A 24,356-nucleotide genomic window follows, 5' to 3' on the forward strand; every position below is an offset into this window, starting at 1 on the left:
ATATACAACTCTGTATTTGGAGTCAGGAAGACCTGAGTTCAAATTCCATTTCATTAGCTAGCTTTATGACTCTAGATAAATCACCTAATCTTTCTTAGACTCAATTTCCTCATTTGTAAAATAGACATAATAATAACACCTACCTCACAAGAGTATTGAGAGAATCAAATGAAATAATGTATGTAAAGCATTTTGGAAATTTTAAAGAGCTATGTAAATAAAAGTTTCTATTGCTGCTTCTACTATTGCTGGTATTCTTGCTACTATTTCTGTTACCACTAGTAGAATGACTATTACCACCAATGCCATCATCAGTCTTCCTCCTCCTTGTCATGGTAGTCCAGGCTCTGGGCTCATTCTCCCAACCCCAAGTACAAGCCCTTTTAAGGCTCTAGGGTTAAACCTAAAGGGTTGGGGCTAGTTCCCTATCAATATCAATTGGTCAGGTAACTTCTCCCCAATATTAATTATCCAGTTATTATTAAATAACTTTTACAAAGGACTATTTACTAAGAAGGTAAAGCAAGGACCAAGTATAGCAATATTCTCAACCAGTGTTTCCTATCCTCTCTACACCCACTCAATTCCCAAGGACAGTAGACTCAAACTTAAAGAGGTCCTTGTAAAACATTCCCCCTAACATGTTCTGGGTAGGGTATAGCTAAAGGGCGAGTGGCTCCCTTGATTGATTGAATTGACTCCTCAGTGGGCTGGATCAAGTGGATAATTTGTTTCTCAGTCACTTCATCAAACTTGGACTTGGATGAAACTCAAACTATCAGTAGATTCTATTACCAATTCCAACTGATGGGCCTCTGATGGTTATTCTGATCTTTGAGGCTCACAACATTGTAAACTGGTCTAATCTGACTCTAATGTTCAATTTCCCATGATTAGAAAAGCAAAAAACGAGACCAAATAAACATGAAAATCTTGCAGTCATGCAGTCATATGGCAGCTGGATGAGAAACAGGACCTGAGACTCCTCCCCTAGCCAGAGACCCACAGCAGGTCTCACCTGGAGTGCCACCAGAGAAAAGAAGGTGCTCAAACCTGTTGTATGCACCTTAGTTCTGTTACAGAAGCCAATTAAGAGACTTTTCATCACCTCAAATTCAGCCAGTAAGGAAGTGTCAAATAATACCTGTACTTTCTCAGCAGTGAGGAAGAGTCCTTGCAATATGCATTTCCATAAGCAGGCTAACCTAACAGGTAGAGAATATGGTACATACTTTAAGGACTGGGACTTCGTTGGCCGGTTCCTCCATTACACTATTAACTGTTTATTCTAATCAAACTGTACTACTAATTCTTCTCCAACTCATTCTTCCCTGTCATCCCACCATAGATTCTCCATATCTCAAATATATGTCTGGAATTCTTTTTTATCTTTTCCTCTCTTTTTATTCCTTTATGATTTTGCTGAGATATTTCTTCCTTAATCCCCTTAGTTATCAGTGTATTCATTCCTCTATTTTCTTAATATTATACCTATTTGTATATATGTATGTATGTATGTATATATGTGCCCCTAGCTCTACAGAACTTTTAGAGGGAAGAAAGTGTTTTGTTTTTGCATTTGTTTCTGGATTGCCTATATCACACAGTTGTTATGAAGAAGGCATTTCATAAACTTCAAAGTACTTTGTAAATGTGAGTTATGATCGTTATTATTATTGGTCCCTAATATAGTGCTTTTCATACAGCAGACATTTAGAACATGTTTGTTTTATCACTCCTAGGGTGTTATTAGTCTGAGTTATTACTGAGGTTCAGAATAGCTGAATATTTTATGGTGTTTCCAGTAAGCCATAAGAGAAATTTGATTTGGTTCAATTCAGCAAAACCTCATTAAGTGGTTACATATGAAAATTATCAAAAGAAGGTTTCAACAATAAGCATATTTTGAGCACCTACTATGCAAATGTAAAAGAAACAGAAGAAATGGTTACTGCCCTCAAATGAATTTATAAAATAGTTGAGTTAAATGGAATGAACACATATGAAACAACAAATAACTATGAATAAATATTTAAATAATATAATACAAATTAGATATGTCAGAGAAATCATGAAATCTCAGAATTAGAAAGGACCTCAGAGAGTATTGAATCTAACCCATATCTAAAAAATAATTTTCTCTAAAGATATCTGACCACCCTTTGCTTGAAGATCTCTAGTGCAGGAGAAGATACCAAAGAAAAGAAAAGGGGAAGAGAATAAACATTCATGTTAAGACATATCTACATCAGTTCATGCACCGATCCATATATATGTATATACATATATATGTATATATGTAACATAGGCCTATTTGATATACATATGTATGTATATCAAATAGGCCTATGTTACCCCAGGCACTGTGTGAAATGCTTCCAACTTGTTCCACGTATTCTTTCAGTCAGCTTTCATTGTGAAAACTTTTCTCTCCCCATATTTCCTTTGCAACTTCCACACATTGCTCCTAGTTCTACCTAATGGGGTCAAGGAGAACAAATCAAATACCTCTTCTGAAAATCCCTAAAAACCTTGAAAAAAGCCAGTAGGTGCTTAATAAAGGTGATTACTGATTTATTGACTGATAGTACCCCAAATCTTCTCTTCTTCAGATGAAAAATTCCTATTATTGATTAAGTCAAAGTGCTTTACCATCCTGGTTGTCCCTCTTTGGACACCATCCAGCTTATTTGTCTTCTTAAAACATAATACTCAGAAATGGACACAACACTCCAGACCTCAGTCTATCTAGGGATGAATACTGTGGAACCATCACTTTACTGGTCCTTGGTGTGATGCCTCTTTTGATGTAGTATATGATTGCACTAGCTTCTTACCTACATATTACACTATTGCATATTCTTCTTGAAGTCCAATTAAACCCCAGGTCCTTTTCAGACAAACTATTAAGCATTCTTCCTTTTGTTTTAAACCTGCAAAATTGATTTTAACTCAAATATGTCCCTATTGAATTATTAAATTTAATCTTATTAAGTTTATCCCAAAGGTCTCTGTGATTCCTGATTCAGTGTATTTGCTAACAATACCTCCAAGATCCCATCAGAAAATTTTATAAGCATGCCAAAGTTACCTTAAGGCAGCTTGTGGCTTAGTGATAGATTACTGTGCCTGGAGACAGGAAGACCAGAGTACAAGTTCAGTCTCAGACTTTTGCAAGCTGTATGATCCTGAGCAAGTCATTTAACCTCTCTTGCCTCAGTTTCTTCAACTGTAAAATGAGGATGATAATAATAGCACATGGTTGTTGTAAGAATCAAATGATATAATATTTATGAAGCATTTATCACATAGTAGTAGGTGCTTTGTAAATTTTTATTCCCTTTCCTACCCCTTTGTTCAAGTCATAGGATCATAGCCTTAGATCTGGAAGGAGACCTCATTTTACTGAAAAAGAAAATGAAACTCAGATAAATTATATGACTTGCCATTTTTTACAAATGATGAAAACAGGATTTCAACCCCCATTCTCTGACTCCAATATGATGCTCTTTTCATAATTCCATATTGACATTACCAAATTCAGCCCCCTTGGATGCTTGGTTTCCAAGGAGAGTTGACTCATATTCTCAACAAGTGCACTTCCAGGCATAGTGTGGCTGATGGACAAATGGCTCCCTTGCTCAGCTAGCATTTCCTTTCAAGTAGGTTAAGGACAACACTTTTTGGTCTAGCAATATGGCCAGCTCTGAAACCACCTAATGACACTTTTCTCTATATGCCTCTAGTTTGTTTACAAGAATATGATGGACTTTGTCAAAGACAATGCTAAAATATAGATAAAATATCTATCTATATCTATCTATCTATCTATCTATCTATCTATCTATCTATCTATCTATCTATCATCTATTGCATGGAATCCTTGTCTACCAGACTAGTAACCCTATGTAAAGTCTGCTTTGATGTTCTTGATGAAACTATGCTGGCTCTTTGTAATCTCCACCTCCTCTGTCAAGATCAATAAAAATGGGACTACTAATTTATTGATAAGGATCTCTGTGGGCTACTTACTTAGTTTTAAAATGTAATGTTATTTCTGGGTTTTTTTGTATTTTTATTTATTTTGCTAATTATTTCTCAAATATATTTTAGTCCTGTGGCTGGTCACAATAGGGATTGCTGCTTGCTCTAGAATCCTAAATTCTAGAATTTCCCCAGGAATTAAAGCCAAGCTTACTGGTGTAGATTCCATGTTTTTCCCTTTTTTGAAAACCAGATCAACCCTTGTTATTCTCTATCCTTGTGGCCCCTTTGGTTCTCCACCACCCTTCCAAGATCATTCCACACATTGGCACTCCCTTACACCTCTTAGCATTCTTTATTCTAGGATGCATTGTCCTGCCAGGTGACTTGGGTGGAGTGAGGGAGTAAAGGTGTTACAGGGTGTACTCTTGCTAACTTCTCTCTTATCTCAGGTATCAACTTTCTTTTAGCCATTGTTGTCTTCTTCCTTTCAAGCCAAATATCCATCTTCTTGGCAAAAGAAACAGAAGCAGAATAACAATGGGACAGCTTTACCTTTGCTTACTTTATTGCTTATTATTTTTCCCATCCATCTTCATCACTGAGGTTATTCCTTCTTTGATCCTCAATGTAGCTAAAAGAAGTGCAAAAATTTTAAGAATATTTTTGTTGTCCTTAGTTCCTTATTAACTTGCACCTGCTCTGAACTGAAATATTAATGACACTATTCTCATAGGGACTTTATGCATTTTTGTATTCATCCTCTGTTATTTTCCCTTTCCCCATATTCTATGTATTTTTTCCTTACCTAAATTTGTTGGGAAGTCCCTGATGCAGCCACATCCTTTTATTTTTAAACAATAACACTTCTTTTTTTCTCTCATTAAAATTGTTTTTGTATCATCAGACATGAGGCAACTCCCTTTATGTTTCCTGTTTTGACTCACATTTCCTGTGGGATTTTTAGTTCATGGGATGGTACCCAACTCCATGTGACTCAGTTAGTCCCCCAAAATCTAAAACTTGAGTCAGGTTATGCCCTTCTTTTCTTTTTTCTTTTTTTAGGTTTTTGCAAGGCAAATGGGGTTAAGTGGCTTGCCCAAGGCCACACAGCTAGGTAATTATTAAGTGTCTGAGACTGGATTTGAACCCAGGTACTTCTGACTCCAGGGCCAGTGCTTTATCCACTGTGCCGCCTAGCCACCCTATGCCCTTCCTTTCACAAACAGTTGAACTCCTTTCTTTTATTGGTTTTATTTGATCAAAATGGGTTCTTAACATGCCTAAGGTAACAGAGCATATCATAACTTTTAGATAGGATGGGATAATTTGATAAATTTGCTCAACCAACCCCACCTTTGATAATATGCATATATTAATTAATAACTATTAGCTAGTATAATGCATATATTAGTTAATGAATCTAGAGATAGTATATTATGGGGAAATGAACAATAGACAAGAAGTTAGAAGAGACCTAGATTGTCCATCATTGTGTGAGCTGACTTCCTTATTCCTTGGTTCCCTCATCTGGAATTCTCCTTGCAGCATTCAGAACAACATTTCATTTGTACTTTTCACATCTCTTTTCTCTGAGGTTTGCCTTTTCACTTGTTTTTCAGAGATGCAAAAATAAAAACTGGAGAGTGGTTCTTTGAGGAACGAGCCAAGAAATTTCCAGCTGAAAGTAAGTGCCATAATTTTTATTTTTATCAAAATAAAGCTGTATAACAATATTTTAAACAACACTTAGCTTATATATATATATATATATATATATATATTATATATATATATATTTATAGGGAGAGATGAAGATATTTAGAATTTAAAGCCTTTATGATGTTTAGCATATCATACCCAGTGTTCAAGGCAAACTGAATGACTCGCATCCCATACACAAGGGCTTTTTTGCCTCCATACTTTTGCTTTATGGAATTTCATCTCCTAGAAAGGTAATGTTTTCCCCACCCTGTCTAGAATTGTAAATTACATTTTAGAAAATTTTAATTCATTTAAAAAACTTTTAAGCTATAAATTCTTGCCCTTTAGCCCCTTCCTACAGTCTGAGAAGGCAAACTACATATCAATTATACATGTGAAATCATGCAAAACATAATTCCATATTAACCATGTTGCAAAAGAAAACTTATACACACAAATAAGGCAAGATAAGTAAAGTTAAAAAGTGAACTTCAATCTGCACTTTGAGTTCATAGTTTCTCTGGAAGAGGATAACTTTTGATATCATGAGTCCTCTGAAATTATTTTGGATCATTGTCTTGATCAGAGTTAAAGTATACCTTTAAAGGTAACACAGTTATAGATCACTGATTGTGCAAGGGCTCATGAAAGTGTTATGTTAGGGCGTCTAGGCGGCACAGTGGATAAAGCACTGGCCTTGGAGTCAGGAGGACCTGGGTTCAAATCCAGTCTCAGACACTTAATAATTACCTAGCTGTATGGCCTTGGGCAAGCCACTTAACCCCATTTGCCTTGCAAAAACCTAAAAAAAAAGTGTTATGTCAGAGGATATGAACAATGGGACAGACCTAATTATATAGGAGAACAGCTGCATACATGTCTATCAAAATGCCAAAGTTCAACCAACCTTCTTCAATGATGGTCTCAGGCACATTTGTTTATGGCAGTAATATCTTTGGCAGTGATCCTGTGACTTCCAAGAAGAGAAATGTAGCCGACCAGGAAATGAAAGTGGGCAGGGAGAGCTCTTCTCAGTTGGAGGCCGTGGAGCAGTTCAAGACATACAACCATCTTAAGAAAATTTTGGGTTGGAAACAAAAACCAGTACCCAAAACAATTTGACTATTGGAGCTGGCTGGTTGGTTTGGTGCATAGATCACTGGTCCCAAAGTCAGAAAATTCTAGGTTCACAGCTAGCCTTAAACAGCAGCTCTGTGACCTTAGACAAATCACTTATTCAATCTGCCTCAACTATAAAATGATAGCACGTATTCCCAAGGTTGTGAGGATCAAATGAGAGCTTAACTTACAGTAGGTTTTTAATGCTTGTTGCCTTCAACAAAAAATTCATTTCAAAGGAGGGGATTGATAAAATCAGATCTAAGGACTTTGGTGATTTGAGAACTTTCTTTTCTAAATCTATAGTAAAGGGGGGAGCAGGAATTGCCAATGCCTCTCCCTAGCAGGTGCTTCTTTGGATAAAGGCTGAGAGAACAAGTTGTAAGGAAGGTTGGTGGCCTAGGGGGAGATGGATTATTGTTCCTGGTTCCTGGTCTTATCTGCCAGTGATTGTCACTATTGGTGATTGTGGTGGGGAGGATGGTGAGCCCTTTCTCCATGTAGTTGGTTCCCTGGATAATACAAACTAATACAAGCTTTCCAACAAAAGAAAAATCGCATCTTATGTAGCCTCTTTTAGGAAAAGAAATGTCAGCATGAGATTTATTACTAAGTTCTCTTGGTTCTCTCTAATAGAGACAGTTTCTAGCCTGAACTGCCCAGGTAGACACAAAATGGAACTGGCCTGGAGCCAAGTGTTAACCTCTGAAAGAAGTTATTTCTAAATTCTATTTTTCATAGCTCCTTGGCTGCCACTCTTAAAGGTAACTTTTTTTTTGTTTTTGGTTTTTGCAAGGCAAATGGGGTTAAGTGGCTTGCCCAAGGTCACACAGCTAAGTAATTATTAAGTGTTTGTGAGACTGGATTTGAACCCAAGTACTCCTGACTCCAAGGCTGGTGCTTTATCCACTACGCCACCTAGCTGCCCCCAAAGGTAACTTTCTAAACAAGAAAATGTACAGGCCATGAAAGGAACTTTCAATTTTTACCAAGTCTTGATGAATTCTCCATTAAAAAGTATAATCAACAGCATTTTCATAAACTGAGCAAATTTCTAGAAGTCCAGTTTGTTGAATTCAAAGAACTTCCATATCTGAAAGACTTATATTTTTAACCCAAATTTCTGTAGCCCTTTCTTTGTCATGGTCTATATTATCTGGAGAGCTTACTTCAGGAGAAAAGAGAGTTGGAAGCTCTTGTCCCTGAAGAAAGGGGTGTTGCATACCACCAGAGACTGTAAGGATAAATAGAAGATGGGGAAAAAATAGCCAATAAAAAACTCCAAACGGGGGTAGCTAGGTGGCTTAGTGGATAAAGCACCAGCCTTGGAGTCAGGAGTACTTGGGTTCAAATCCAGTCTCACAAACACTTAATAATTACTTAGCTGTGTGGCCTTGGGCAAGCCACTTAACTCCATTTGCCTTGCAAAAACCTAAAAACAAACAAACAAACAAACAAACTCCAAACAAGCAACAACAGAAACAACTACACCTAGTCTAAGTACAGGTATTCAACTTCATATCACTATCAAGAAGAAAAAACAAACTAAAAATGTACCCACTGTATTTTATCATTGTAGAATCTATTCTGCTCAAGAGGTCTTTTAATTTTCTTTTCTTGGTTTTCTAGGACATTGCATGTCCTACCTTTCTCCTTCTGATCAGTTGATTTTTTGAGTGCTTTGGACCCTAAGCATCAACTGAGACAAGTGTTGCCTATGACACCTTTTCTAATAATTTTGAAAGGCAAACTAAGGGAAAAAGCCAACAAACAAAACTTACTCCATCATTGTTCATGAGAGCTATTAGCACTGACTTCTTTCTGAAATTGTTGTTGTTAGGACATTTTTCGGTTGTATCTGACTCTTTGTGGCTCCATTTGGGGTTTCTTTCTCCAGTTCATTTTCAGATGGGGCAAGTGAAGCAAACAGGGTAAAGTGACTTCCCCAGGGTCACCCAGCTAGTTGGTGTCTGAGGCCAGATTTGAACATAGGAAGAAGAATCTTCCTGACTTCAGACTTGCAGCTCTATTCATTGTGTCACCTAATTGCCCCTATTCCTCAAATTATCCTATGCTTAATGGTCTGATTATATTTTGTATACCTTAGTAAAATATATGAAGTCCTTGAGGGCAAGGACTAGTTTTCATTTTGGGATTTGTATTCTTCTTACCTACCACAGAGTCTCATATATGGTAGAAGTTTAATAAATGCTAATTAAATTCAGTTGAAATACTACATCATAAACATACATTGACATTTTTCAATTCAGTTTCATTTTCTCCAATTTCATATTTCAACTCATTTTGCTGATTTGAAAATATAGCTTCCATTCTGTAGAGTATCTGAAAACATTGGAAAATTGAGTTGGAAGTATCCCAAATAACTAATAAAGGGTATTCTGTAACTGAAATGTAAAAAGTTAGTCTTTAGGCATCCTGCCTCCATTATAGAATTAGCGACCTCTTCTGGCTAATTTGTGTAATGTGGATGATTTCTCTACTATTTTGCAATTATGCATTTTGCTACTTCTTAGTTCAAGCTTACGAAGCAGCTTGAATTAAAAGATAACTTTTAATTTTAATAGCTCATTTAAAAATAATTTTTATGAATTATAAATTTATAAAATTATAAGTATATAAAATATATAAATAACATACAGTATTTTATAATTTACAAAGCACATTTCTTTTTTTAGTGCTGTGAGGTGGAGAGGATTTTTTAAAATAACATTTTATTTTCCCCTAATTATTTGTAAAATAATTTTTAACATGTTATTTTTTTTAAGTTTTGAGTTCTAAATCCTATCTCTACCCTGCCCCCATCCAAGTTGGTAAGCAATCTGATATAGGTTATACTATACAATCAAGTAAAACATTTTTTCATATTAGTCATTTTGAGCAAGGAAATACAAGCAAAAAAAAAGAAATTGAAAAAGAGTAGGCTTTGGTCTGTATTCAGATGACATTGAATCTTTCCCTTGAATTGGATAGTTCATTATGAGTAGTGGAAGGATTATTTTTTTCTATTTTTTTCACATATAGAGATTGAGATATTAAAAGGGCAAGTCATTTTGCCCAGTATCAAAGAGTGGGTAGATGGCAGAGTTGAGCCTCAAACCCAGGTATTTTAACTTTCAGGTCCAATGCTCTTTCCACCACACCAGTCGTATGTTATTTAAGTTGTTTTTTAATAGAAAAAAACCCCTGTATTTCTAACTTTCACTAAATTGCTACTTCTTAGAGAATAAAATAATGTAGGATAATTTAAGAGGTAATCCATTAAGATAACCACCAGTAGATATGGCTATAGTCTAATTAATATGTAGCCAGGACAATTACTATATTTTGTAATTTTGAGGAAAAATAATGTTGATCTTAGCTAGTTTGTTTTGTCCTTTAAGAGGAATTTTTAGGAATTGTTCTAATCAGTATAGTAATAGATTAAATACTGACATTGTCACGCTTAGTCTATTTATTGAAAAACTAGATGTTGAGGTTAGGTGCAGCCATCACAGTGAATGAATTTGAACCATAGTCTTGCTGACTCCCAGGCAGACCTTTGATCACCTCCCTATGCTGCCTCTCATACTGAAATCCTAAATGGTCAAACAGAACCTTGAATTTTTGTATTTTCACCTGTTTTCCCAGGCATTCTAAAGCAAAACAAAAGCAAATAAAAAAATCTTCATTATGTAAAGTCAGTCAGAGGAGAGAGAAACAGTGGTTGCTGGATGCTAACATGGAAGTCATTCAATAGAATATCTGCTATGACAGGATATGAGCAGTAAAATTACAGGGGAAAATAAGACTTCTTCTGGCCTGCTGCTAGGCAGGAGATTCTTGTTTTAATGGTAGATGAGCTGGTTGAGAGCAACCATATTCCAAGGGAATAATAAATATATTATTATTAATTTGACTTCTATAGAAATAAACTTGTGACTGAAGCAATCATACTATTCAACCTCTCTTATCTTGTAGGACAGTATCTCATCCCTCTAATGTGTCTTCAATTCATGCTTTCTCTGCTGAGTAATCAATGGCAAGTGGCCTTTTCTTTTCAGTGCTCTGTCTCTCTCTCTCTCTCCTTTTCTCTCCCTTCTTACCTTCTCTTACCCTTTCCTTCCTTTTTCTCTTTCTCTCCTCTCTCTCTCCCTTTCTTCTCCCTTTCTTCTCTCTTTCTCTCCCTGAATGTTCCCTTTCTAGCCTCTGTTTATTCATGGTTGTTTACCTGTCCCCCCCCCCCCCATTAGAGTGTAAACTGCTTGATGGCAGGGGCTATTTATATCTTTCTTTATTCACATACTGCTGGTTCAATAAGCATTTCACAAATGCTAGTGAATTTGACTTGGCAGTGACTGTGTCTCTTAAATCTTCCATTCTCCAAAATCAAACATCTCTTATTCATTGCTATTTTTTTCATTTTATATGGATTCAAGACTTCTGACCTTTCTGGTTTTTCCCCTCAGAATTAGTTCTAGTGTATCAATATATCTCTTAAAAGATAGCATCCAGGGCTGTCCTGAATACTATAGACCCAGGTCTAATAAAATAGGACAATCCTCTCCCTTGTTCTGGATGTCAAACTACTATTAATATAGTCTAAGATTTTAATATTTGTTTTGACCCTATTATCCTACTTTTGATTCACCTTAAGTTTATGTTCAGCCAAAATACCCCAGTCACAAGATTTTTGGCAGAGTAGGTGCTCAATAAATACTCATTGAATTGAATGAACACAGGATGTTATAAAATTTTACATTCCAAGTAAATTTCACATGCTAAAAATTCAAGTTTTTCTTATTTGATATTCATGGCCCTCCATAATCTTATACTAATCTATTTTTCAGACTTAACTCATAATACTCTGGTTTATACATCTGTAATTTTGTTTTTTGAATATTATTTGACAACCACTTCAATATTATGATTGTTGTAATTCCATATATTTTATTTTGTGAATTAAAAAACACATTATTCTGAGAAGTGTTCATAAGCTCCATCAGAGTGTTCAAGGGATCTATAACTTTAAAAAAGGTTAAGAACTGACCTATTCTCTATACAAATTGGTTCATAAGTACCCAAATGTGTTTCATTTTCTGATCTCTATTACTTTGTCTGATGTTGTCATAAGTTGAGGAATCTGGAAAGAAGGAACATCTTTGGCATTTGAGGCTACAGAGAATCATACCTCTCAATAACAAATATGTTGTCTTCTTTATTCCTGGGTCTCAGGAATAGAGGGAAAAACCAAAAAATGGGGCAAAGGGAAGATATTTTATGATTCTAGAGAGCTATGACATATGGTATTATACAATTCAGATGTCAAGAACCTTTAGAATATGGAGGATTAGAGATATTACAGTTCTTCTACCCACTCTCACAGACTGAGACCCAGACTGAGATTGGAGAGGTCTCCAGTTCTTGGACTATCCTGCTCTCAGCTGTGTCCAACTAAGTAAACCAGAGAGTTGAAAGATCTTCGACAGAGGCGGACCCTAAGTGATCACTGGAAGTGATGATGTATTGGGTTTGAGGTAGTTACAGGTATTGTAAGTGATTACCATACTTTTGCTTTGACTTTGGTTCCAATTACACAGAAGACTTCTAAGTCAGAGTTTGAATACAGGACACTGCCACTACAATCCCTGAGGGGGACCTGGATCCTGGGTCACTGGCACTGATAAGACAGAATATAGTTTTCTGAGTCCTTTAGGTAGAGCTGAAAGTCAAAAGCCAAGAGACTTCAGTTTTATATGACCTGAAATGAATGTCTTCTGTCTTCAGTTTTCCCATATGTTGCTATTTAGTTGTTTTTCAGTTGTGTTTGACTTCTCAGGGCCCTCTGTGGGATTTTCTTGACAAAGATACTGCAGGGATTTGCCATTTCCTTCCCCAGCTCATTTTGTGAGATGAGGAAACTGAGGCAGAGTTATGTGACTTGCTTAGAGTCATACAGCTAGTAAAGTCTGAGACTGAGAACTCAGGTCTTCCTGATCCCAGGTCCAGCACTATGTCACTCACACACATCCATCCATCCATATGCATATGTATATGTAGGGAAAGACTTATTCTATAGCCTCTTTTTTCCCCATGCTTCTCAAATGTCTCTGGATATTTTTCAATTTATTCTTCAAATCTGGTGTTCTATAGTCACTCAAACTGAGGCCAAGAGAGAGAGATTCAATGAATTGCAAGGATTTGAACCCATATTTAATGGCTCTCCAGCCAGCACACTTCCCTCTGAAGTTCACAGGAGATAACAATACTTGTATTGTGGTGTAGTAGTGGATGTGATAAAACTGTAGTCTTAAGATCTGAAAAGAACCCCTAACAAGAAATTCTTGCTTTTCAGCTTTGGGGTATAAGTTTCCTTTGCCCATTTTCTTTGAGATGTATTGTGCCATATAGTTACATAATGCCTTTTTTTCCTTAGTAACTCAAGCTCTTTCACAGGGGCTATTTACTCATACTAATCCTTTCATCACATCCCTTAGACGTCCTCAAAGCAAGTAAGTTAAACTATATTATGTTCATATTCTAACTGGGCAAACAGTGGCATAAAAGGTTTTATGTTAATAGTTTAGTAGTAGGATATAAAACAATTTCATTTCCCCTTCCCCGACCCCCATTATTGTGATAGAATCACAAGATCCTCCAGTCATCCTTTGGAAAGAAGCACAAATGGATATCCCTCTCATGGAAAAACTACCACTACCTCCAACCCATGCCCTGTTCAATATTAAACAATATAAGGATTAGAATTGACCATGTCTTTAAATTCTCCCACTACTTCTATGGAATGAATTAATGAGTTAAAACAGGTATGAAAAGGACTTAAGTAATTTGAAAGAAATAAAAACCACTGGGTGAAATGAAATGATGATACACAAAACGTGTATTGGGATTAGATAAAGAGACTCAGTGACACCCTGACTTGGATGGGTCTTGGATAAAATACCAAGCCATTTTGGAATGCAAGCTTTCATCTATCTGACTAGTCCAGTGGTAGAAGCAGTTTGAGCCAAGCCTCTGAAAAGGACTTGTTGGGAGTAGTGAGGAGGAGGCTTCTGTGTCTCTGTCTACTAACTCCATTCTACTTTGTGAATTCTCAAGGCTGGAAAATATTTTATTTTCAATCAGTATCCTAGTAATGCCCCCAGAATAGTAGTGGATTATAGTAATTGTTGTGTTAGGAACTGGAGTTCTTTTGAGGAAATGAGGCTTCAGGACTCTATTTGGATCTCAGAGAAAACCACATAATACCTAAGAAAAACTTCATGAGGACCTCCTTAAGAGAGGAAAGAATTTTTTTAAGTAGGAACTGGACCTTTTACTATACATACTCCCTAAAATGAGTCAACTTTCCCTTAAATTCTAAATATCGTTATGGGAGACCATGCCTCTGAGGGATATTTTATGCTAATTATACTTATTAAAACCTCTTAGTAAATGTTCATTTATAAAAAGCTAATTATATCTATCTGACTAATTTATATCAACTGATAATCAATAAAAGAATACACTGGTGGGGGCTTGAGTGAGATGATACCAAAAAACCATCCCCAGACTCTCAGGATTACCCTTGAATTCTGAGGGGGGGGGGGAAGAAGGGGTTCATTTTGCCAAAGCAAATGGGAGTTCAATCTTATAGCACATACTACTAAATATACTTTTAAAATATGCAGTTTTTCTGAATATAAATAGAGAAACTAGACAGGAAATCCATCCATTCATTTGGTTTTTCTGATTTGTCCTTGGTTTTCTGGAAAGAACTTGAATTTCAGGTTTTTGTGGTTTTAAAAAAGTATAGCTAATAATAATACAGTACTTTGAGGTTTACAAAATGCTTTTCACATATCTCATTTTATCCTTTCAACAACCCTAGGAGGGGTCAAATTTCTTATCTCCATTTTATAGATGAGGAAACTGGAGCAGATAGAGGTGCCCAGGGTCACATAACCAATAAGTGTCTAATTTGAACTTAGGTTTTCCAGGCAACAAGTCCAGCCATTTAGGTATTTATGGAATGCTTTAAGGTTTATATGATGGTGTTTGATAATCTAAAAGAGTCCTGTGAGGTAGGTGGCATTATTGATACTGCCCATTTTATAGATGAAGAAAGGGAAGTAAGCATATTATAGGAGAGAAAACATTGATAATGGAGTCAAAGGACTGGGTTTTTTAAAATCTTGTCTTTGATGCTTTTTACAATGAAACTTTGGGCAAGTCACTTAACTTCTGTTTTGGCTATGAAATGAAGGGGTTGAACTAAAAGGTCACACAGCTAGGTAATTATTAAATGTCTGAGGCTGGATTTGAACTCAAATACTCCTGACTCCAGGGCCGGTGCTCTATCCATTGAGTCACTTAGCTGCCCCAAGCAAGAACTTTATTACATTGTTATCAGAGAAATTCCTGTCCCCATGTTATTATTGCACAGGCTGTCCTTCAGGAATAGAAAGTTGTACTTAGATTTATGTAGAATCTCAACTAAGGGAATTTAGGCTTAAAGTATGTTATAATTTTTGTTAGTCATTCTCATTATCACTGTGACTGTTCAAATATAAACACATACTTCCTGTTTTAATCATTAAAGTAATATCCGAACTTATATTTGTACACATGCTATTGATAAACGAGTAGGTTCGGATAAAATTACTAATCATCTTTTCTATCCTATGAACTCATAAAGTAAACTATTTTAGGTGTGGCCTTTCTTTCTTTGAGATTCTGTCACTATTCCTAAGCTCATGGTTGTCCTGGAAACTTTGCTGAGAAAGAGATGAAATGTTCTCAGTTATTGTCTGTCATATAAGTAGCCCTTAGCTCTAAGAATCTCAAATTTCTTTCACAGAATCACAGATTTAAATTTGAAAGGGATATAGAGACCATACAATCTAATCCTGTCCTATTAAAGATAAGGAAACTGAGTTCTAGAGGTACTGAGTTACTTGTCCAAGAACACACAATTTTTTTTGTTTGTTTTTGCAAGGCAATGGTATTAAGTGTCTTGCCCAAGATCACATTATTAAGTGGCTGAGGTTGGATTTGAACTCAGGTCCTCCTGACTCCAGGGCCAGTGCTCTATCCACTGCACCACTTGGTTATCCCAGAACACAAAACTTTTAAGTGACACACTCAGGAATTGAATCTAGCTCTCCATAAAAGGGACATTTTTAAGCCCTTCAGATCCTGTTCTCTTCCTTTCAAATTTCCTTACGCCTGATACTCCTCTACATAGTACATGATCCAGTGACTGTGGTTTTGTACAAGAGGACATTCAATTTCCAGACTCAGGGCATTTTCTTTTCTTTCTCTTTTTTGCAAGGCAATGAGGTTAAGTGACTTACCCAAGGTCACACAGGTAGTTAGTGTCAAATGCCTGAGGCCATATTCAAACTCCCAGGCTGGTGCTCTGTCCTCCTGACTCCAAGGCTGCTCTGTCCACTGTGCCATCTAACTGCACTACCATGCTGCTTCTACAATCACCACCAGAACAAAGGTGAACTGGAGTTTTTCTTGGTCTCATCAGCTAAAAGAGTCTACCCTTCTCCCCAAATTATTTTGCATCTATTTTGCCCCTGTCTTTATACATATACAGGTTATTCTTCTCCTTTCCCCTACAACTAAATATTAACTCTTTATAAGAGGATTGTTTCCCTTTGGTCAATGTATCCTAAGCACTTAGCACAGTGTTGGCCAAGTAATAGGCATTTGATAAATGTGCTTAGTTTGTTTACTGTTATTGTTTTCCCAGCAGCCAGTCATTTATACTGAAAGGATCTTTGCTTTATTGAACTGTGTATCCTCAAAGGATTTTTTTCCCTTTTCTTCTTGATTGTGGTTTCTCCTATGCATGTGGTCTACTCAGCAGATCCTTGAACATTGTAGGTAGACATGTGACATTTAGGGATTTTGTGCTCCTCTTGCCCCTCTCCTTGCAAATGAAACTGTAAGTGGTACTGAAAAAAGCTCAAGAAAATTGATGTCATTGTTAAAGAGGTAGTAGCATCCCATAGCAAAGAGTATAATTGACTCAGTATTCAGGAAGATCTGGGGTCAAATCCCTCCTCTGACACCAGCTGCCTGATCCTGGGCAAGTCAACAATCTTTCAGTTGTGCCTTCCTCATTTGTAAAATGGAGGCAATGGCACCTTCCTCACAGAGATTTTGTGAGGATCAAATGAGCTAATACCTGCAAAGTACTTTGAGAATCTTAAAAAGCAAATAAATACTTAGGTCTCTCAGTTAAACTGGGTGTTATTACTTTATAGATGCTCACCAATGAAATTTGATGTGCTCATTTGTACGGGCAGCAGGTTCTTGTTTGCCAGCCTCGCAAAGGGCATGTTTGATTTGCTTTTTCAAAATCCTTGTCATTCATGGCATAGGTCACCTGAAAAGAAGATCTATTGCTCAAGTATGGAGCAGATTGCTTCCTTCTAAATGAGCAAAATGTAAATTCAATTCAATGCAATGAAGCAACATTTATTAAATCTTTACTATTTGTAAAACTTCGTCTAGGTCTTGGACTGATCTCACAGGAAATGAGAGTTGGCATTTTTAGTTCAATACTAATATTTTCTTCCTTCCTTCCTTCTTTCGCTTTTCCTTTTTCTTTCTTCTCCTCTGCCTCCTCCCCTCCTTCTTCATCCTCCTCCCCCTCCCCTCCTCCTCCTTCTTCTTCTTCTTCTTTCTTCTTTTTCTTCTTTTTCTTCTTTTTCTTCTTTCTTCTTCTTTCTTCTTCTTCCTCCTCCTCCTTCTTCTTCTTCCTTCTTCTTCTTCTTCTTCTTCTTCTTCTTCTTTCTTCTTCTTTCTTCTTCTTTCTTCTTCTGAGAGAAGTATTCAGGATTTCCCTGATGACTTCTATAGGATATACAGTGCAGGCTTATAGATTCTGTAGCTTGATTTCCATGACCCCTAGAAAAAAGTTTCTCCCCGCCACCTCCAAATCCTCTTGCAATATAACCTTTACAGAAATAAAAGCAAAAATTCTTTTTCTTGTTTTTCTTCCTTGTTTTCATTTTTTAAAATCCCTTTTCTCAAACAACAAAACCATGCCCACAATGGGCAGTCAGTGAAGTTGGGTCATGTGATTTCCTCCATGAAGGGAATTCCCAGTATGGAAAATTCCTCCACTGATACATATTAGCTGTAATTTAAAATCTCAAAGAATTGAGTGGATCCTTGAGAAGCTTAGTTACTTGCCTGGTAAATGTAAGAGGCTATCCTTGAGCCAGGTTTTACTAATCTGAAGACCAATCTATAACCACTTATGTCAGGCTGCCTGTAAATTAAAAAGATGTCAATTCAATTATTCCTTAGGAGGCTCAGGGGATAAAGTGCTAGGCCTGGCGTTAGAAAGATTTATCTTCCTGAATTTAAATCCAGCTTCAGATATTTATTGACCCTATTCTAGTCACTTAACCCTGTTTACTCATAAAATAAGCCAGGAAAGGAAATGGCCAACCCCCCTAGTATCTTTTCCAAGAAAATCCCAAATGGGATCTCAAAGAGTCAGACACAACTGAAATGACTGAACAAAATATTATTCTTTGGAAAAATAATTTCTGTAAAAGGCATGTCAATCTAATCTCTCATAACTCCATTTACCACCTTCTTAAAAAAAATACCCCTTCCTGGCTACTATTCATTATAATTTAAGCTACTTGAGGTCCAGGACTGATTTTCCTTTTGTATTTGTACACTTAGCATTTAGTATAGCTCTTGACACATTAGAGATGCTTAAAAAATGCTTTTTAAAAAATTTAGTCATTCACTGAGGATACTTTTAGAATGAGATACATCAGCTAATAATTTTTAGAAGAGGAAAGCAAGCTTGCTTGGGTTGGTGGATCCAAGGGGTCAAAAACATTTTCATATTAGTTCTAAAGTGTATAAATTTCTAATACAGTAAGTATCAAAAAATTTTCAAAATATTAAGGAGACCTGAGACCAAAGAGTTTGAGAACCTCTGTGTCCTATAAAGAACTGTCCTAACTTAACCTCAAATAAAGTTTGCTTTTCCTGATCCCAGCAATTAGAGTTGAAAGATGTCCTTTTGATCTAATCGTACTTGACTTTTTAATCATTAGAATCAGTATTAGGAAAATAATAATTTTTTATTTATGACTTCCTGTATTTTCATCTTCCAAATTATGTCCACGCTAATAAATAACCTCTATTCTCTATTTTTTCTCAGGCAAACATGAAACAGCTGGTGCAAAGCTCTTGAAATCTTATCAGAAACTAAGGTTAGTATGGTAACAAGGATAAGTTGTCCTAGGACATTGAAGTAGAAAGAAGCTTATAGAACAGCAGAAAAGAACTTTTAAACTTCTTGATTTCGAGATGTTAGAGCTTTATAATCCAAATTCTTTATGCTGAGGTCTTTGAAAAAAGATTCAGACTTATATTTTTCTATAGTAGATTTTTTTTTAAGTTAAGTAATTTCTTTGCATTAAATTTCCTTGAAATTTAATGATCTGTAAAATGACTGGGCAATGAGAAAGGAGTGGATTTTAGATGGGTGAGAGTCCTTAAAGTTCTACAATTCCTACAGTCTATCTAAGGTTCTATGACGAGTTATCACTAAGCATTTCTGTACCTAGGGCAAGCAGCACACAACCAATAAGTCACTTAAAAAGCATTTAAGAGCTTCCTATGAATTGGGTCCTGCAAATTTCCCTGAAATTAAATGAAATGGGAGTACTGAATGTGGTAGGTGCATGATTGTAAATTCTCATTCAGGTTATAAATTAGTACTAGAAGGTCCAGACACACTAATTGTCTCATTTGGCACAAGAATTTTTAATATAATTTTAAGCAATTTTACCACAATTTATTTTAATTTCTACTATCTGTTCAAATGAGTTTTAAACTCAAATAATTAAAAGCAGACATTTTTTTTTACTTTTTAATTTTATTTAATTCATTTTACTTTGATAAAAATTTCATGCTGTTATCTCTGTTTGTACAAATATATTGTGTTAATTGAAGCAGTTTGGTCCTTCGAGACATTCTTAAATTCTTTAAACATACGGAACCAAAACAACAGCAATGGAGAAAAATTATATAGCAACGTGGTCTTCACTGTTTTCACTTTTGTGTAAATTCTTGGAAACTTAGTTTTCCTGAAGCTAACAATCAGCTTTGATTTAGTATTTGGTTTCTTACTTCTGTGTATTTTCTTTGCCTCCAGCAAAATTTCTGTGGTTCCTCCCACTCCACCTCCTTTCAGTGAGAGTCATTGTGGATCCATCACAGGGGTAATGTATCTGTTTGTACTATCTTCTTCTGTGGGATAGAGAGAGATGAGTGCAACATCTCTGAGGGACCTAGAAAAGGTCCCCTAACTTACATTGATCTTAGTCACAAGAACATGGGACTCCTAAAAACAGTTTAAGCCTGTTTCCAAATGCTGCTGTTTCAAGTAAATTTAATCAAAGTCATTGTCTCTCATTTTATCTTAATTTTCTTATGTAGCATTGCTATTCTTCAAGTTTGGTCTTCTGCTAGCTTCCTGAGATCCCTTGATTGACCAGTCCCATGATTTTTTACTGACCTATTTAATTAGGCTCTTTCTTTTTCATTTCATACATTTGTTCAGAGATCTATGTATCTGTTCTGTTTAATGTGTGCATCTGACTGTGTGACTATATATTTGAGGGCCTAAGTAACCTCTTTAGGCCACATTATACTCATCTGTAAAATGAAGGGGCAGTGAGGGAGAGTTGGATTGGCCAAGGTTCCTTACAATCTATGAATCTCTGGTCCTATGCACAACTGTCACTAGTCATTGTGTGTGTGTATGTGTGTGTGTGTGTGTGTGTGTGTGTGTGTGTGTGTGTGTGTGTGTGTGTATGCACAAAATATTCAGCACACACATTTAACAAGGCATGTCCACCATGTGCCAGACACTATGGTTGAAGACTCAGTTCAGTTGGGGTTGGGATGGAAAAATCCAAGGACACCACAAGGTCACTGCTGGGAGGATGCGTATAGTGAGCATTGCGGGAAAGTTCACCTGTGGAGGAAGTATGTGCAATCTGGTATCTTCCTACTTTAACTATTTATTCTTGCTATCCAGCAGCTAAACTCTGCTGTTTCTCCATTGCAGAAATATAGTAATGTCAGTAACTTTTAAATTTTGGCACCTTGGTACAAGCTTTAGTTATCTTACATTGCTTATAGCTATGACCTTATGTATATCAACATAGAAATGTATGTGTCCTGTAATCATATCTGTTTGAAAATGGGAATATATGTCTATGAAAATGTGTGTAGGCATTTATGTATTGGTATGTTTGTTGAAAGCTATGTCTATGTACTTGAGTGTGAGTAAATATATGAAATCTATATGTAGGTGGGCATATTAGGAAACCTGGGAAGAGGGAAAGGAATGAATGCCTTTGCATTCTGATAGCTAATTTCATGCTGGGATAGGAATGCCAACATAAATTCTGTTCCTTTCTTCCATAAACTTTTAAGTTCTCTTGCATTATTCCTATATAAAGATGAGCCTTTATGGGAAAATGATCTTTTTTTTTTATAATATTTCCCTCTTCCTTTGCTATTTCTTCTGTTTGGAGAGGAAAAAATTTAAGAGTCAACCTGGTTATTCAAGCTCCTCCTGGTAGTCTTTACCCCGTAACATTTGTTTTTCATAGTGGTTTGGGAAAATTGGGGAGAGGAGGAGGAGAAGGAAAGACTGATGGAAAGGAAGGAGGGAACAGTGAGTCCACCCAAAATTGGGTTGGCTACAATCTCTAGGCCAATGAAAAGTGGACTCTTTTTCTCTTAAAAACTCCCATTTATACTGCTTGCTCTTTCTAAACAATTGATTAAGCCACACTTCTAATGCAGGTATTTATAGACAGTGGAGGATTAGATTCTTATGCTTCTGTAAAGTTAGTCTTCATAACATACACAGAGACACACACATCTTTTTTGCTTTTAAATTGGGGGGTTAGAGATTTTTGGTTCAGACATAACTCTTACTCTCTCTGTTTTAATACAGGAACTTGGTCAGCTTAAAGGATTTAATAAATCGATGGAAAATTTGTTTCTGTCTCTTACCACACACATAAAAAGTAAGTGAATGCCCCTTGATGTGTTTGTAATAAGCAAGGTATAAGCAGGATCACCAATCAATGACTATTTGGTAATTATCACCTTGACAAACATTTTTCAGGTGCTTCTTTGTACCTTCTTTGTGCAAGGTGATGGGGAAAAAAATCTGTAAACAAATAGATCTCTCCCCTCAAGAAGCTTACATTTTACTTAGTAGGAACATTCAGGGCCATTTCCTTAGGATGATCCCCCACGCCCACTGTGTGGAATAGCCACTGGCATTTTCTCCATCAAAAAGTTAGATAACAAACCCTCTGTATTATGTGCTGGAGATATAAAAACAAAAAAAAAAAATGAAATACCTCACCCCATGCCTCTGAACCCTTAGCCGTCAAGAGTAGCAGGGCTTTGGATTCATCTGAACTCCATTTTACTTCATATTAGGTGCAGCACGCTTGTCATCCTAACCAAAGCATTAGGTTGTTTTGTCTGTATGCCACCCCCAACCCTACTCTGAACTGATGAGATTCATTAAGATTATCTGCTGCCCTCCTTTTTCCATCCCCCACCCCAAGATATTATAACTGCTCTTCAACTCTATTGAGGTTTGAGGAAACTACCTGGCAGCTGAGTCTATTGTTTATTCAGATTTTCTGTGGGTTATTTTAGACTGTTGCAAGGACAAAAGAAAACAAGAAGCCTGCCCATTTAAACTGTTTGATACTTGAATACAAAAATAGAAGTCTTCAGATCTCCTATATTTCATTATTTTATTTGATTTTTCTTCATTGTTTCCCTAGCCTTGCTTTCTCCTTAGCTTAGAAAAGTTGCTGCTTTTGGTAGTGCTTGCACAAGTTGCAAATTAAGAGTGCTTGCCAAATTATCCCTATAATATTTCATCACCTTCTGGGCCATTCTATTTTTTTCCTCCTTGAACATCACCTGTATCCAGGAATGTGCTAGTAAATGTTTAATAACTGACTCTTTAGGAGAAAATAAAAGATGTGCTCATGACATATTTGAACATTTTCTCCCTCATGCTTTTAAGCCCTAATTTATAGCACTTAGCAATTTCTGAGGTATAGAGGTTCAGATTAGAAATATAACTAATTGGTCCATATTTTTTGACTTCTCTGAGGTAAACCCCAGGTTAGGTCCTTAGAGCTCATAATCAGAGGCTTTGTGATTCTTAGGTCCTCCTTCAGTGTGTTTGTATTTTTCCTCTTTAGGAACCTGTTGAGCCTCCCAGTGTAGTTTGTATTTAGACTCTGGCACCATCTTTAATTAATCATCCTCCTTTCTTACTATCCCTACTTCAACTGGCTCATGATCAGAATTTGAATCAATTAGTCTTATGGGTGGACATAAGTACTATCCCCTGAAATATGTGGCATCTTGATATCAAGCGGGGAAAGAGAAATGTTTTTCTCTGTTTGCTTGCTGACCAGGGTTAAATGACTTTTTTAGAAATTCTTTGCCTGCCCTGCCAGGCTCTTTGTTAGTCTCTGTACTCTGGAAGAAAGAGTGAGGATGATGACTTTGTACAACTCTGCCTCACTTAATCTAATTCCTGGACAAGTCAAGATATTACCTCTTGATAGTATTTGTCCTCTTCGAAAATGAAAGATGAGGGGCAGCTAGGTGGCACAGTGGATAAGGGACTGGCCCTGGAGTCAGGAGTACCTGGGTTCAAATCCGGCCTCAGACACTTAATAATTACCTAGCTGTGTGGCCTTGGGCAAGCCACTTAACCCCATTGCCTTGCAAAAACCTTAAAAAAATGAAAGATGAACAGTAACCAAGTTATATACATCAGCCTGACAAGAAGATTTTCAATTCTCCCCCAATGCTTCCCAAAAGTGAAGTTTTCCTTAACCTGGTCCTATATCTTCCAGCTATCTAATGCCCCCATGCTGTCAGCCCTTACCACCAATGGATGATATAGTGAAAAGAATACAGTCTCCAAAGACAGGATCTGTGTTCAAACATTACTTCTGATGCTTATCAGCTGTGTGGCTATGGGAAAGAAACTCAATTTCCCTGAGATTTATTTATCTTAACCATAAAAAAAGAAGGGAGTTGGATTAGAGGACCCTTTCAAGTCTTGATATGGAATTTTATACTGCCCTTTCTTGTTACCTAAAGCTTCTCTACACATTTTAGCAAAACTAGTTCAAACTGTGTTCCTTTTGGAGAAACACACAAAGAAGCAGAGAGATCTTTTCTTATGATTTTTTATTAGCACAAGCAAGCAGATATCCTCATATACTCAGGCACAGACACATTTATTTACACATAGAAATAGATTTTAAACAACTGATAGAGTGGAAGAAGCATTATACCTGAAGCTCTGGAGAGGTAGCATGTGGTATAGTATGGAAAGAGCTGGACTTAGAATCAGGAAGGCCTATGTTCAGATCTACCTCTACTACTTATTATCTAGATAGCCAGTGTTGACATATTGGGGTGTCAGTTTC

At 36.4% G+C, this 24,356-nt stretch overlaps 1 protein-coding gene across 3 annotated transcripts in view; it reads left to right on the forward strand.

The window, feature by feature from the left end:
- The window catches only part of SYTL3 (synaptotagmin like 3), a 117,598-nt gene that overhangs the window by 55,827 nt on the left and 37,415 nt on the right, over positions 1 to 24,356 (forward strand). For all 3 annotated transcript variants that reach the window (XM_074187943.1, XM_074187944.1, XM_074187945.1), the window contains 4 exons: positions 5,607 to 5,671; positions 19,010 to 19,061; positions 20,009 to 20,075; positions 21,827 to 21,899. In XM_074187943.1, the coding sequence (XP_074044044.1) occupies positions 5,607 to 5,671; positions 19,010 to 19,061; positions 20,009 to 20,075; positions 21,827 to 21,899 (257 nt within the window). The remainder of the gene's footprint in view (positions 1 to 5,606; positions 5,672 to 19,009; positions 19,062 to 20,008; positions 20,076 to 21,826; positions 21,900 to 24,356) is intronic.

This window comes from Macrotis lagotis, chromosome 5, assembly GCF_037893015.1.
Source record: "Macrotis lagotis isolate mMagLag1 chromosome 5, bilby.v1.9.chrom.fasta, whole genome shotgun sequence".
In the NCBI taxonomy this organism is placed as follows: domain Eukaryota; kingdom Metazoa; phylum Chordata; class Mammalia; order Peramelemorphia; family Peramelidae; genus Macrotis; species Macrotis lagotis.